The sequence below is a fragment of the Sphaeramia orbicularis genome, chromosome 17 (assembly GCF_902148855.1).
Source record: "Sphaeramia orbicularis chromosome 17, fSphaOr1.1, whole genome shotgun sequence".
Taxonomy (NCBI): domain Eukaryota; kingdom Metazoa; phylum Chordata; class Actinopteri; order Kurtiformes; family Apogonidae; genus Sphaeramia; species Sphaeramia orbicularis.
Window position 1 is genome coordinate 35,907,877 of NC_043973.1, and position 14,660 is coordinate 35,922,536.

Sequence of the window (14,660 nt, forward strand, 5' to 3'; positions counted from 1 at the left end):
CACAGAAAATCCACCGGGGGATGAATTCGTTCACCAGAGGCTTTTCCAGTGACATTACAAAACTGTCATTAATGAAGAAGGAGGAAGAACTTCGACAATTTTGAAAAGAAATTACCAATTTGTTAGACATCTTTGTGTTATATTAGGTTTTTGTTTGTTCAACGATAATATCATATAAGCATTGAGACCCGATGTATCAAATATGATACAAATTGAAACTCATACATGGAAATTGATATTTGAAAAAAAAAAAAAAAATGGGTTGTTCAGAAGGACCAATAAAGGTTCCAGTTTCAAAGAACTGGGATTTTCTGTCAGTGATTTAATGGTTCAGGCTTTACAGGGTTAATAGAAGCTCAGGATAAATACAAAGATTACTATATCAATTATTGTATCAAAACAGAGGGAGGCCCCCTTCAGCTTTGTAGTTTTGACAGGCTTTTAATGAGCATACATATTTGTTTCATGGTCACTTTTCTTCAGATACAACAAGAAAATACAGACATCTTGTGCGCAGCGTTAAAAACCTACAAAAAACAGTCAGAATATTTGCTATTTGCACTATTGTCCTTTTATTCTGCACTATTGTTTTTATATATTTGCACTATTGTTCTGTTTCTTATCTGTTCTCACACTATTCTTAGTTTTGTGAAAAAGATGTCGTCCTAATTAACTATATATATATATATATATATATATATATATATATATATATATATATATATATATATATATATATATATATATATATATATATATGTATATATATATATATGTTTATTGTATAGTATTTAGTTTAACCCATAAAGACCCAGTGCTGCTTTTGTGTCAGTTCCCAAAGGACTTTTTTTCTCTATATCTAACCTTTCATAAGTGATATATCACCATTAATTGTTACATTGTCCTCCTTATTTTGTGTTTTTGCACTACAAAATCATGTGTTTTCCTGTATTTAATTTATTGATCATGCTGATGTTCATTAAAGCTCAGATTAAAGTTGAGGGCTTTTATATCAGAAAAAGAAAAAAACTGAAATAAAAGTGACTTTTTCAGCAAATACATCATTAACTGAACATAAACCCAGTGTGTCCGTCCACTGTCATTGATCCAACTCCATGGGTTTTACTGGTGAATCGATGTTGTAGAAGATGACAGTGTTTCCACGGTAACCACTGAGCCTCTGAACGTCCAAATGGGTCACATCTGATGACCATGAAAAGATGAATATCTGTATTTTCCACCAATCATTTACGTGGATTCATAGGATTAGTGCTTCAACAGAGATTAAACAGTTTTGATCAGTAGATGGTTTTTGTGGCTGTTTGGGTCGTTATGAGTTAAGATCAACTGGAGTTCAATTTCTTGTTTGTTGCACAACTTGACCAAATAAAGCTGATTCTGTTTCTCATTTTGATTCTGATCTGCATTCCCATAATTAAAAGTGTCACAAACAGTAAGCAACAGCTTATGTGAGTTACATGAGACCAGTAAATGAATGAGGTACATCAACAAGACTTAAATAAATTTTAACTGCAAAGTGAGATCTTAACCCATAAAGACCCAAAAGCATCTACTCATCCAAAATGTTTAATAACTGTTAAACCACAAATCCTATAAAAACATGTAAATAACTGGTGGAAAATGCAGTTTGTCACCTTTTCATGGTCATCAGATATGACCCATTTGGATGTTCAGAGGCTCTGTAGTTACCATGGAAACACCATCATCTTCTACAACATTGATTCACCAGTAAAACCCATGCAGTTGGATCAATGACAGTGGATGGAAACACTTGATTTTACTTTCAGTTATTCATAGCTTTGCAGAGAAAGTGACTTTTTCTTCAGTTTTCTCTGTTTTTGATATAATAACTCTCTACTTTAATTCTTCTACGTGGCACTGTTTTTAATTGTACAGCTGTTTTGTCTTTAATCTATTCTTGTATTTTATTCTTTTATTTTGGTTTTTATTTATTCTTCTGTACAGCATTTTGGTCCAGCAGGGTTGTTTTAAAGTGTTTTACAAATAAAGGAGAGAGAAAGAGAGTGAGAGAGAGAGAGAGAGAGAGAGAGAGAGAGACAGAGAGAGAGAGATTAATTATTAATCTCCCCCCTGTAAATCACAAAGTGTCTGCCAAATACATAAGTGTAAAAGTACTCAATTACAAGTAAAACTCCTGAGTTAAAAATTTTACTCAAGTAAAAATACTAAAGTACGATCACTCATTAATACTGTCCATGATATAAGAGCTTTTTGATGCTCTAGGGCACAGGTGTCAAACATGCGGCCCGGGGGCCAAAACCGGCCCACCAAAGGGTCCAGTCTGGCCCATGGGATGAATTTGTGAAATGCAAAAATTAGACTGAAGATATTAATAGTTAAGGATGTTAAAATCATTTTAGGTCAATTCAATCTACAGTGGGTAAGGCCAGTAAAATACTATCATAATAACGTATAAATAATGAAAAAAGCTATTTTTTCCTCTTTGTTTTAGTGTAAACAAAGTAAAATTGCACACAAAAATGTTTACATTTACAAACTAGCCTTTTACAAAACATATGAATAACCTGAACAAATAAGAACAGCCTGAAATTTCTTCAGAGAAGTATGTAGAATTTTACCAATATTCTGTCTGTTCCTAAATGTTTTGTGTATTTGTAGATCCACTGTGATCTGTAAGTTGTGATGCATATGTATAAATGATAAACTAAAGTGTAATGTTGTCAAAATTGTACTTATTTTTCTTGATAATTTTCAGGTTGTTCATATTTGCTTATGTTATGTTCAAATACAGTTCGTAGATGTAAACATTTTCATGATGGAATTTTACTTTTTTCACTCAAAAACACAGAGAAAACTCTGGAGTTGAGATTATTTATATATTATTATGTTATTATTTTACTGGTCCAACCCACTTCAGATCAAATTTAGCTGAATGTGGCTCCTGAACTAACATGAGTTTGACACCCCTGCTCTAGGGTGTCATTGTGTGAGGAAACTGTAGATACTTAGAAAAACACTGCATCATACCATCATATAAATACATCGTATGGATTTTAATGTAACTAAACAGGAACTAGTGTCAAATAACTAAAAACAACAACAATATTTTCTCCATAGAAGCTGTGGACTACAAGTATATCGTGGTTTTAAGTTGAAATACTGAAGAAACTCAAAACTACTACATTTCACCACTGTGAGTAAGTTAATGAACGAATAAATGAATCTGTGGTTAATTTCCATGACTCCTGCTGTGATCTGTCTCTAACAAACATTTGTCATTCCGTGCTGTAGATTTGTCACTGTGAAAGTTAAATCACACCAGACCATGTGTTAATACACAAATATGTGAATAGTTTTATTAATTATGTACAAATAATTCTTCACATTCTCAAAGCTTCCACAGATACATATTTACATTTAGCTTATTACAGATAGTTGTAACATATCCTTGTCGATTCAGTGCAGCAACACCAATGTTGTAATATTAAAATGCATAATGCACTGTCGGAAAACCCACTTTTCAATAGCATCTACTGTTAGCTTTAGTCGGGGGAACAGCAATGTGCAAATGTAGATACCAGCTCATGCATTTGCATTGTTGGCGGAAGGCGCCGTTTGCACCACAGTCACTTCCTTTCCACTCAGACAGAAAGTCCCCAGCCTTTTCAGCGGATTATTGTAACATCCCTGGGAAATTTTTTTGCTTTACAGTGACAGTAAGAGCAGCTGATTTCGTTTTAAATGTACAACTGCAGGCATTGAACTCTATGTACCATGGATACACCTTTGTAAAACAGTCATATATGGTCATCAGGACATGTTCTTCGACGGTCTCAGGGAAAAGCGATCGCACACCGCAGTTTCTCTCAGGTAGTCCAGCATCGGGCTCAGCTTCACAGTCCACTAACAAACAGTACAGTCTGTGCTATGTTTACTCTTTACATCTTCACTGACTCTGATGTGGATTCCATAAAAGTCTGATAGATGTCAGACCTGAGGAATCGTGGGTAGGAGTCCTTCTCCATGAGGCCGAAGACGATGGTCTGGGCATCATCGAAACACACGGCGGTGGGCGCTTTGATATTCCGCCTGATCAGCTCCCTTGTCTTGTGATCAATGTTGATCTAGAAACAGAGAAGCGATGAAGATTGATCAATATTAAAATAGTAGAAGCAACTGTAAATATGCGTCTATAAAAACATCACATACTCATACCTCTCTTGGGGCCTCAGCTTGAATGTAGTGTTTGAAGATCTTTTTCGCCCTGCAGGTCATCCTGAACGAAGACTTGATCTTCTTGAAGTCTTCACACACCAACCAGAACTCAATGTTTTCATCACTGAACTCAGACTTCAAGAAGGCCTGGAATATCTTCAAGCCATCTAAGCAAATATTAAAGCCAGTATTAGTCTGTGTTCAACAAGAAATAAAACTGAAAGACTCGACGTTGGGACAACGAGGGGCGACTGAAAAGTTTTGAGCCTAACATGGAAAGGATTAAGACGTGAAGACCGAATGTGGTCCAGGAAATCTTTCACATATCTTAATCCTATCCACTAAATTTCTTGGTCAGATCAATCTTTTTCCCTGTTTTCCAGGTCCCTGAACTTTCTGTATCAAGTGTTTTCTGAAAAATGGACAAACTTGAGTATCAGTTGTCATCAAGTACACGTCCGACCTTTGCCTTTTTTGGGGTTGGTGACAGGGTTAGAGTTAGGGTTAGGAACAAGGTTAGGGTTAGGGTTAGGGTTAGGGGTTGGAATGTTTCCGTTGTTTGGACTGCTCCTTGGTCTCCGGCTGATAGTGATGGACCCCAGTCTCATCCATAGTCACACATCAGCCCCATATTCAAGTTAGTCTGTTTTTCAGGAAACACTTGATACAGAAAGTTCAGGGACCTCTAAAACAGGGGAAAAGACCAAGACATTTAGAGGATAGGATTAAGATATGTGAAAGATTTCATGGACCAAATTTGGTCTTCATATCTTAATCCAGTGGTTCTCAACCTTTTTTGGTTTGTGACCTCATTTTAACATCACAAATTTGTGGCGACCCCAGACATTCAAATTCAATTTTTTTTTGCTAAAATTTATTTGTTTTTGATCATGTAATAGTTTGTTATACTATGTTGCAAATAAACATCAATTTAAGACAACATTTAGGCTACGTAATGTAAATGTAGCTTTTTAAAAAAAAACAACAAAAATTAGGAAAAGTGTGTGGTGTTTTAATTATTAGGACATATATATTGAATTATTAAAACATATTTTTTAGTTTTAATTGTTTTTTTTTGGTTTTTTTTGGTATCAATTACTAGAAATTTCAGGTGACCCATTTGAATTCCAGGTGACCCCATGTGGGATCCCGACCCCAAGGTTGAAAAACACTGTCTTAATCCTTTCCATGATAGGCTCAAAACTTTTCAGTCGCCCCTCGTAAATAGACGCTTCACTTACATTTGGATGTTAGAAGTCTGTCTAGTGATATCGACCACTGGGACATCTCCTCAAAACAAAGCCTAGGAAATAAGGGCATACTATCAAACACATGCAAGAAATATGCCAGAACCTTATATATGAAGCTGTTTTCATCACTTACCCTTCAATATTAGGTGACTGGGATGATCTGCGGTGCAACAGATGCTTTCGGTTTCCACCTCTGGTAATAAAAAAATCAATTTACTGACATGTTCCTCTTATACCCAAAGTTAAATCAGAGAAAAGTTTGTATTTTAGGAAATAAAATCAGAACATTTACTTGTCTTTTCCAGGTTTCTTGTTGTCCCTGTCCATGTCGAGGTGCTGCATGTCCACTGGATTGGATGTGACTAAGCTTAGCATGGCAACGTTGCAGAACTAGAGGTTTGTATGCGGATGTGTGATGTGTGGAGGTGCTGTTGATGAGTGTTAAGGTCTCCAACTGCCACTGTGTCGAAGTATCAGTTTATATACGCGCGGCATCAGTTTCAAATGAGGTTGGTGTACAGCGTCATTCTTAGCTAACCACAGAAAAAGAGGAAGTTGTGTTGACGCAAACATGCGCAGACGGTAGCATGAAGCAGTCGGCCGGTGTACTCAGTTGTGTATTGTAACTTGTGTACTCTAATATCAGGGGATGCAAATGGGGCAGTGGAAAATTCAGAAGCAGATAAGCAAATGTTGAACTGCAGCTTCTGTCCTAGTTTGGGTCAAGAGCCAACACTGTGGTTTTAGATTCTAGAAACATCTTAATGGACCGCATGTTAAAGCTGTTTCAGTTACAGTCTACACAGAGACACTCGTGTTACGTAACATGAATGTCTTATAATGTACAGAAAGAAAAGACATTATCAACCCTAACCAATGCAACAAATAATCTCACATTCTTTAATATGATAATGTGTTTGACCTTTGAAAGACAGAACATCACTCCTTTAATTCCTTTTACAAATGACATGTAAATACACAGTTACTCTATTTACTCTTTCACTGCTTTGTAATCCATAATAACTATCACTACTTTTATTTTTTGTCTTTTATTTTTATTTTGATGTACAGTGTCCTTAAATGTCTTGGGAGGTGCTTACAAATAAAATGTCTTCTTCTTCTTCTTGTTATTATTATTATTATTATTATTATTATTATTATTATTATTATTATTCAAAAAACTCATTATTATTATTATTATTATTATTATTATTATTATTATTATTATTATTATTATTATTAGTAGTAGTAGTAGTAGTAGTAGTAGTAGTAGTAGTAGCAGTAGTAGTAGTAGTAGTAATAATAATAATAATAATAATAATAATAATAATAATAATACATTTTATTCATAAGTGCCTTTCAAGACACCCAAGGACACTGTACAACAAGATAAAAAAAAGACAATGCATAAAATAAAAAGAAATAAACAATAGATAAACGAATAATTATGATATAAAGAAATGAAGATGTAAAATGGAGAGTAAAACTTATGGTGGGTAGGCTATTCTGAAAAGGTGAGTTTTGAGTCTGGATTTGAATGTGTATCAGTATTATATATAAAAAAAAAAAAAAAAAAAATAATAATAATAATAATAATAATAATAATAATAATAATAATAATTATTATTATTATTATTATTATTATTAGTAGTAGTAGTAGTAGTAGTAGTGTCCTTATCATTAATATTAGTATTATTAATATCAGCACTACTGAGTGGTTTTCTTACTCTTTAATACCTGTATTTGGTCCACTCTTATAGTATATATTTAGTTTTCAGTCCACAGTTGCAGCTGTTCGGAGAAAAATACACGTCTGTGGGTGGAAGATGTCCTACATGTGGCACAACTAATTTAAAGTCATGATAAATATGGAGCTGTGAAACTTTGAGTCTGTGCTGTCAGTGGGCTGACACACTTTCAACTTACTTTCATAAAATGATTAATAATAACCAGAATCTTGTATTTTTGGTCCATGTTGTATCTTCTTTTACATCCGTGAGAAACTTCTTTGTGAAATACAGGTGTTTCCATTTCACTTTATTCTTTGTTTTATTTCATTGTCATTTGTTTCCATTTTCTCCTTTTTGCCATTATTAGTCTTTGATGACAAACTAAGGAGGGAAACAGTGAGTTAAGTCACACATAATAAAGGTCACCCGCTGGAACCAAACTAGGAGTGCTGTGGTTAGGGGGTGTGAATACTAGACCACCATACACCCCCCTGTGTTTCCATTTTAACTCAGTCTACAGTTCACCAGCGCAGATGGGTGAATGCATGCTCTATATCACATGTCAAAAAAAGAATACTGGTATAGGCTGAAAGAAAGTCTGCAGGGTTAATGGATGTAAATACAACCAATGTGTCAACATAATTAACACTTTCATGCTTAGTGGACAGCTATTCTCCAGCTGTTCTCTTGTATATTCATGGGTTTTATTGTTTTAGTTCCATATCAGCCAACACAGAGCACACATATGCATCATCCCATACACTGTAATTCGAACCATTACTGTAACTTTGCTAAAAACTTTGATAAACCTGATCTGCACTAACATGTTTGAGTGTAAATCAATTGCTTGTTATTGTTATTAGACTGTAATTTGTTTGTTTGTTTGTTTTGCATATTATCTCCATAAAGTAAGTAATAGCTAATATTACAGTATGTTAAAATGTGACAAAACATCAGATTAGCTTAGATTAGTTAGTTATTAGTTATAGTTAGTCATCAAATACTAATAATGGCAAAAAAGGAGAAAATGGAAACAAATGAAAATGAAATAAAACAAAAAAATAAAGTGAAGTGGAAACGCCTGTATTTCACAAAGAAGTTTCTCACGGATGTAAAAGAAGATACAACATGGACCAAAAATACAAGATTCTGGTTATTATTAATGGTTTTATGAAAGTAAATTGAAAGTGTGTCAGCCCACTGACAGCACAGACTCAAAGTTTCACAGCTCCATAATTGTCATGACTTTAAATTTTGCATATTATCTGCATAAAGTAGGTAATAACTAATATTACAGTTTGTTAAAATGTGACAAAACATAAGATTAGCAGCATTAAAAAAAAATATTTCATACTTTTCATACAGTATATCAGTAAATACATGTTTCTTTGCTTCAAAAATTAAATGCATGATGTCTAGCTGAGTGGAAATTTTTTGGAATTCCATGAAAAATAGGTTCATAAAAAATCCTTCAATCACATTGTTTTTTTTCAGGCCTAAAGAGGAGTAAAAACACTGAGGGAAAAAAATCTTGATAAGGGTCAAGACACGGTATTCAAAATCTCTCTGACGGGACATTTCACAGGTTTTCCTAAGATCATCTCTGGACCTGCTGCTGTGGTCCTGCCTCTCTCCACCTTTATCGTCATCACTCATTTATCCATATAGTTACGATAGTGTTTATTATACTGTTCTATACATGTTCTAGTTCGGTTATCTGTGCATGAGTCTCCACCTACCTCCCCCCTCTCCACCCACTCCCCCAGTCTCTCTCTATCTCTATCGCTCTCTCTTTTCTCCTCCTTTACTTTCTCTCTTTAACCCCAACTGGTCAAGGCAGACGTCCATCCTTCAGGAGTCTGGTTCTGCTCGAGGTTTCTGCTGTTAAAGGGAAGTTTTTCCTCGCCACTGTCACCAGTCAGAAGTGTTTGCTCCTGGAGGATTCTGTTGGGTTTCTGTAAATTGGCATAAAATTTGATTTGATTTGATTTGATTTATCTCCCTTTTATGTGAAGCACTTTGTAACATGTTGTTTTAAAAAGTGCCATATAAATAAAGCTTTACTTACTTACTTACATTTTAGAGACAGTTTGACCCACATTTTTACTTTTCAATTCATTTTTGCTTTAGTTGGACCATAAGAGATTATCCAAAACAAGGAGCTACTTTATAGTGAAATAAACATTGGGGTGGTAATCAATTAACAGGACATTACTGTGTTTTGACCCATTAAGGTTCTCATAATTCATGTATGAAAGTGTTAACTAAAACCACGTACAGCCTAAAGTTAAATTCGCTTCAGTTGTGAATCATATGTTGGTCGACTTAACCACTGAACTCCAAGCCTGACTGACGACGTGCTGAAACTACATGAACACTTCCTCTCAGGGGTGTCATTAGGTAAATGCTTGCTTGAACTAGTTCCTGTTTCTATTTTGACAGGAACTTATGACAAAACAAAAATTTACGTCTTTCACCTGGACATTCCTCTGACCTTTTTTTTTTTAATTTTTATTTTTTTATAACAATCCTGTAACTCAACTGTGTTCCCTTAGTTTCTAAAGGTTGTATGATATTACGATCAGTGACAAAAAAAAAAAAAAAAAAAGTTAGTGTCAAAACTCCAAACAATGTCAAACCTGGATATGTTTCTAATCCCTCAACTTTAATTCTTGCAGATCTCTGGTCTTTTGTCGATTAGATTCTTAAAGGATTACATTCCTGATCCAATTACAGTCACTTGTGATTTTCGGTACGTCTCTGGGTTTTATTGCAATATCATCCTGCTAACTCCCCAAATCTGTTGTTTTCTGTTTTCATTTTTTAATCAGTTGCATTTTTGCTAAATTATAACTAACTTTCACAACAACAGATAGAACGTGATGTTCCCTGTGATGACTCCTAACCCCATACATGTTTTAGAACTCTGTTGTGAGGGTTAGAGAATCAGTGGAAAAAGTACTAATGTGAAAATAAAAATATTATATAATACTCTGGCCTTCAGATTGCTCTCTCACACCTCCACCCTACTCTATTTTATTATTGTTTAGGTATTGTTGTTTTTCTGTCGTAATTTGTTCTGTCTACCAATTATTGTCACATTTGATACATCTAGGTAATGTCTAATATTTAAAAGTAAACACAGGTATCTACAAGCTATGACTTATTTATTTATTTATTTTTTTTATTTATTTTTGTTTTCTTCTATTTCCATTAGCTCAGTTAATATTCTTGTACACCACAGATTTGATACTGCTTGTACTTATTTGATTTTCTACTGCTCAGAGACTGTTATGATGTTCTTGTTTCTGCTGTTGCCCCTTCTCGGAGGGCCTTGGGGCTGGATTGGGCATGGGGAAAAATTATATAAAAAGCAATGTGTAATGAATGCACTGTAATTCTGCTCCTTTGTATGTACTGCTACATTGCTCATAAAAAGATAAATAAAAAAAAAAAAAAAATAATAATAATAATAATAATAATAATACTCTGAATGTATCTATTTTTAATCGAACTTTTGAGTGTGTTTCAGCTTTCTGCAAAAATGCATACAAAGTGCAACATAAACCACGCTACATTTACTGTATATAAACTTGATAAGCTCCACGTCTTTGCTATTTTGTTTGACAGGAAACGTTTGAGCTCGAAGGCAGCCCTTGCTATCGCCTGACATAAACTGTTATCGCAGACATTTTCTTTATCAGTTACAACACACACAAATGTGTTTCCTCTGTCAACTGTTGCTAATCTGAACCATTACTTTCCTCTGTTTTTGTCATTTTGTCGTTTTCTTATCTCCCTGCAAGCGGTATCCTGCTGTTTCTCTGAGATGTACTGTGCAGTGCTTTGTTCGAATAAAGATTAAATATATATTTCTGTGAGATGCACATTTATGTTTTTTTTAATTTTTTATTTTAGAGTACTTAAGTTCAACCTCTGCCCACAAAGAGGTGAATGCAACCAGAGCTGTCTAAACTAGAGGAAGTTGTGGTGAGCTGTCTGCACAACACAGACACACAACACACTTCTGCCAAACATAAGAACCACCTCTAAATAAATCCTCTGTACATTCACACCAACACAAACAGAACAAAATGTCTGTCAACCACGCAGGAGTCACATGGAGAAACCGGGTTATACATACTTCCACTTTCCAACAAAGAAAAAAAAAAAAAAAACGAGTCCGCTGAGAGTACATGCAAAAGGAGTTTAATGTTGTATTCCATGCTTTGTATCCTATTTGTGTAAATCGTTATTTTCCATGAGACTCGGTGGATTTGAATACTGTAAATGTAGTGTTTTGGAAACTCACATTATTGGCCTCATTTATATTTGCATCCTTTGAATATAGATTAGGGCTGTCAAACTCATTTTAGTTCAGTTCCACATTCAGCCCAATTTGATCTGCAGTGGGCCGGACCAGTAAAATAATACCAGTGAAAAAAGTAAAATTATATCCTGATCAGGTTTAAGTCTACAAAGTTTCCTTAAAAATCAGAATAACATGAACAACTTGAATTGTCTTAAGAAAAACAAGTGCAATTTGAACAATCTTCTGCCTCGGTTTATCAGTTTATCATTTACACGTGCATTCCAGTCACACAAAACATTTTTCTTTTCTTACTTTTCTTAAGACATTTCTGTTTGTTCATATTTGTTCAGTTTATTTACATTTTTTATATAAGTATAGATCTTATGGTATGGATCTTTTCTTTATGTCTGTTCCTAAAGTTAGAACTGAACTGGGGAAAAAGGCCTTCAGGTTTGGAACGAACGACAAAAAGACCTGAAACTTAAGGATCTGGTTTCGTTGGGTACTTTTAAGAGGATGTTTTACGACTTAGAGAGGGAGACATGTGTCTGCAGATGTTTTACCTGATGCACTTTGTCTTCATCTCATGGGCACTTTTTTGCAAAGTTGACTTTGGAAGGTTTGACTTGACTATGTGTTTTTTATGTATTCGTTTCATGTATGAAAGTCTGTGTCTGTAACTATTTAATGTACTGCTGCCCGTTTGGGCCAGGACACTCTTGAAAAAGAGATTTTTAATCACAATGAGGTTTTCCTGGTTAAATAAAGGTAAAATAAAATAAATTAATAAAAATAGTTTGGTGATGTAAACATTTTAATGTAATTTTACTTCTTTACATCCAAAAAATCAAAGAAAATATTGGGTTGTCATTATTTATAGGTTATTCTGATAATATTTTACTGGTTCTGACCAAGGTTATTATCGTTAACAAAAACTAATGAAATGACAAAAACTGGAATTGTAAAAACATTTTTGTTAACTGAAATAAATAAAAACTATAATTAAAAGAAAAAAAAAAAGCAAAAAACGATAACTAACTGAAACTGTATTGTGTGTTTACAAAACTAACTAAAATGGATAAAAATTATGGATAAAATTTCTTTCATTTTCATCTTTTGTCAATGTCGGATTGATATGAAATCAATTTATTTCCCTCAAGCCCTTTTATCTAGTGTCACCATACAACACTTGACAGTCCGTCACTTGTGTTCACTTGTGGTTTCCAGTCGTCTTCTGGTCCCCACTCTACCTGGAAACATGGAGACTAAAGTTGGGAGAAAGCAGCAGAGTCCTGTCTGGGATTTATTTGAATACGATGACAGAGAAGAAGAGAAAAGAGACCACTAAACTACAACTAAGCATTTAGAAAATAACAAAAACTAATAAAAACTAGCAAACCTGCTCTAAAAACGCATTAAAACGAACTGAATTAGAGAAAAAAAAGTCCAAACTAAATAAAACTAAACTAGAATGAAAAATCCAAAACTATTAGAACCTTGGTTCGGACTAACTTTAAATCTAATTGGACTGGATGTGTCTGTATGTGGAACCTGAATTAAAATGATTTAGACTCCATTTATTGTTAATATCTTCAGTGTAATTTTTGCATTTCACAAATTCATCCCAGGGGCCGGACTGGACCCTTTGGTGGGCCGGATTTGGCCCCTGGGCAGCATGTTTGACAGCTGTGATATAGATAGTTAAACAGACCTAAAATAGACCATATTGTAGGAATACTTTTTAATATTATCACTATAGAACAGATAAATACAGGACATTACAAGTTTGTCAGCTCTCTGTTGATTTCTGTGATGCATATAGTCATTCTGAAACCAACTGAGCAGCCTCCACCTCTTCCCCTCCACCCCTCTGTCTGGCATTTGTAACTCGAGGCAGAGCTGATTCATTCACTTCCTCTTCAACCTGTGTTTAATGCAGAACACCCAAACTCCTCCTTGCAGAAACACACCACGCAAAGCGACAGGAAGTTGCCTTAGAAGCGACTGAGTGAGACAGTTTTTTTTTTTTTTTTCCTTTTTGGGTAAGTTGTACCTCCTTTGCTCATTGACAGATAGTTTTTGAAGGACTCTGTTGCCATCTGCTGTTTGTTTGACCAGTGGGCCTTTCATACAGGTGAGTTTCTGCACAGGTCATTTGCATCCCATTCAAATTGACCACACCCAAATGAAACTCACCTGAATATATTTAGATAAGTTTAGATACTTCCAATCGTATCAAGTACAAGAATGAGAAACCCATTGACATTTGACAAACACCAAAAGCAGACACAAGATTAACAATACACACACGTTTATTTTGCATGTAAAAGAAGAATTTCCTAGAATAGTGATAGAATTTGCATGTTCAATCAGATAAAGCGACGATAATACTTTACAATAAGAAATTTTTATAAACTTTTAAGGGAAGCATTGACCCGCATTATGTCATAAATTCCCATTATGTAATAAAAGTTCAAAATGTAACAAGAATGTCACGTCATCTTGTAATAAAGCTGCATTATGACGCATTTTGTAATAAACTACCTCAATGCATTATGTAGTAAATTTTTTCACATTATGTAGTAAGTTATTACAATTTGAGAAATTTGTTACAAAATGCACTTGAGACATTTTTGTTTTCCAGCGTCAAGTGAAAGACGAGAACGAGGAAGGCGCAGAGAGACGGGGAAGAGCGTTCATGTATGGACTGGAGCTGATCTCTGTGACATAAATGCATAAAACACACAATAAATGTTTGCTGTTCAATCTGAGGGTGTCAAGGAACATTTTTCCAAGATCATAAGATACTGTATCAGACACAACTGACACAGCAATAGAATAATAATGTATTAAATTAATCTTTAAACTGTGTGGTTAAAGTTCTGATTCCATTACCTGTAGCTCCTGTGACTAATTTTTTCTACACTGCTCTGAAATTATATTAATTTGGATTGTTATTACATAATGAACCATGTTGTTACATTTGTTTTTTTTTTTTTTAATAAAAATGTGTCGAGTGCATTTTGTAATAAATTTCTCAAATTGTAATAACTTACTACATATTGTGAAAAAATTTACTATATAATGCGTTGACGTAGTTTATTACAAAATGCGTCAGGTTATTACATAATGCGGCTTTATTACAAGATG

At 34.3% G+C, this 14,660-nt stretch overlaps 1 protein-coding gene across 1 annotated transcript; it reads right to left on the reverse strand.

The window, feature by feature from the left end:
* Positions 1-3,331: 3,331 nt before the first annotated feature.
* On the reverse strand, positions 3,332-5,843 carry LOC115437991 (regulator of G-protein signaling 21-like). The gene is made up of 5 exons (XM_030161419.1): positions 5,761-5,843; positions 5,602-5,661; positions 5,460-5,521; positions 4,219-4,385; positions 3,332-4,127 (listed from the first exon to the last, which is right to left on the reverse strand). Exons 1-5 carry the CDS (start codon positions 5,841-5,843, stop codon positions 3,942-3,944), a joined length of 558 nt encoding a protein of 185 aa, XP_030017279.1. The 3' UTR covers positions 3,332-3,941.
* Between the last annotated feature and the right edge of the window lie 8,817 nt (positions 5,844-14,660).

What these genes read in the sequence shown, in the direction of transcription:
- LOC115437991 (XM_030161419.1), bottom strand. Translation starts at nt 5,843, where the DNA reads ATGCTAAGCTTAGTCACATCCAATCCAGTGGACATGCAGCACCTCGAC. An exon ending in AAGAAACCTGGAAAAGACAA is followed by an intron (nt 5,662 to 5,760) that starts GTAAATGTTCTG and finishes TTTTATTACCAG; the next exon opens with AGGTGGAAACCGAAAGCATC. An exon ending in CAGACTTCTAACATCCAAAT is followed by an intron (nt 4,386 to 5,459) that starts GTAAGTGAAGCG and finishes ATATTTGCTTAG; the next exon opens with ATGGCTTGAAGATATTCCAG.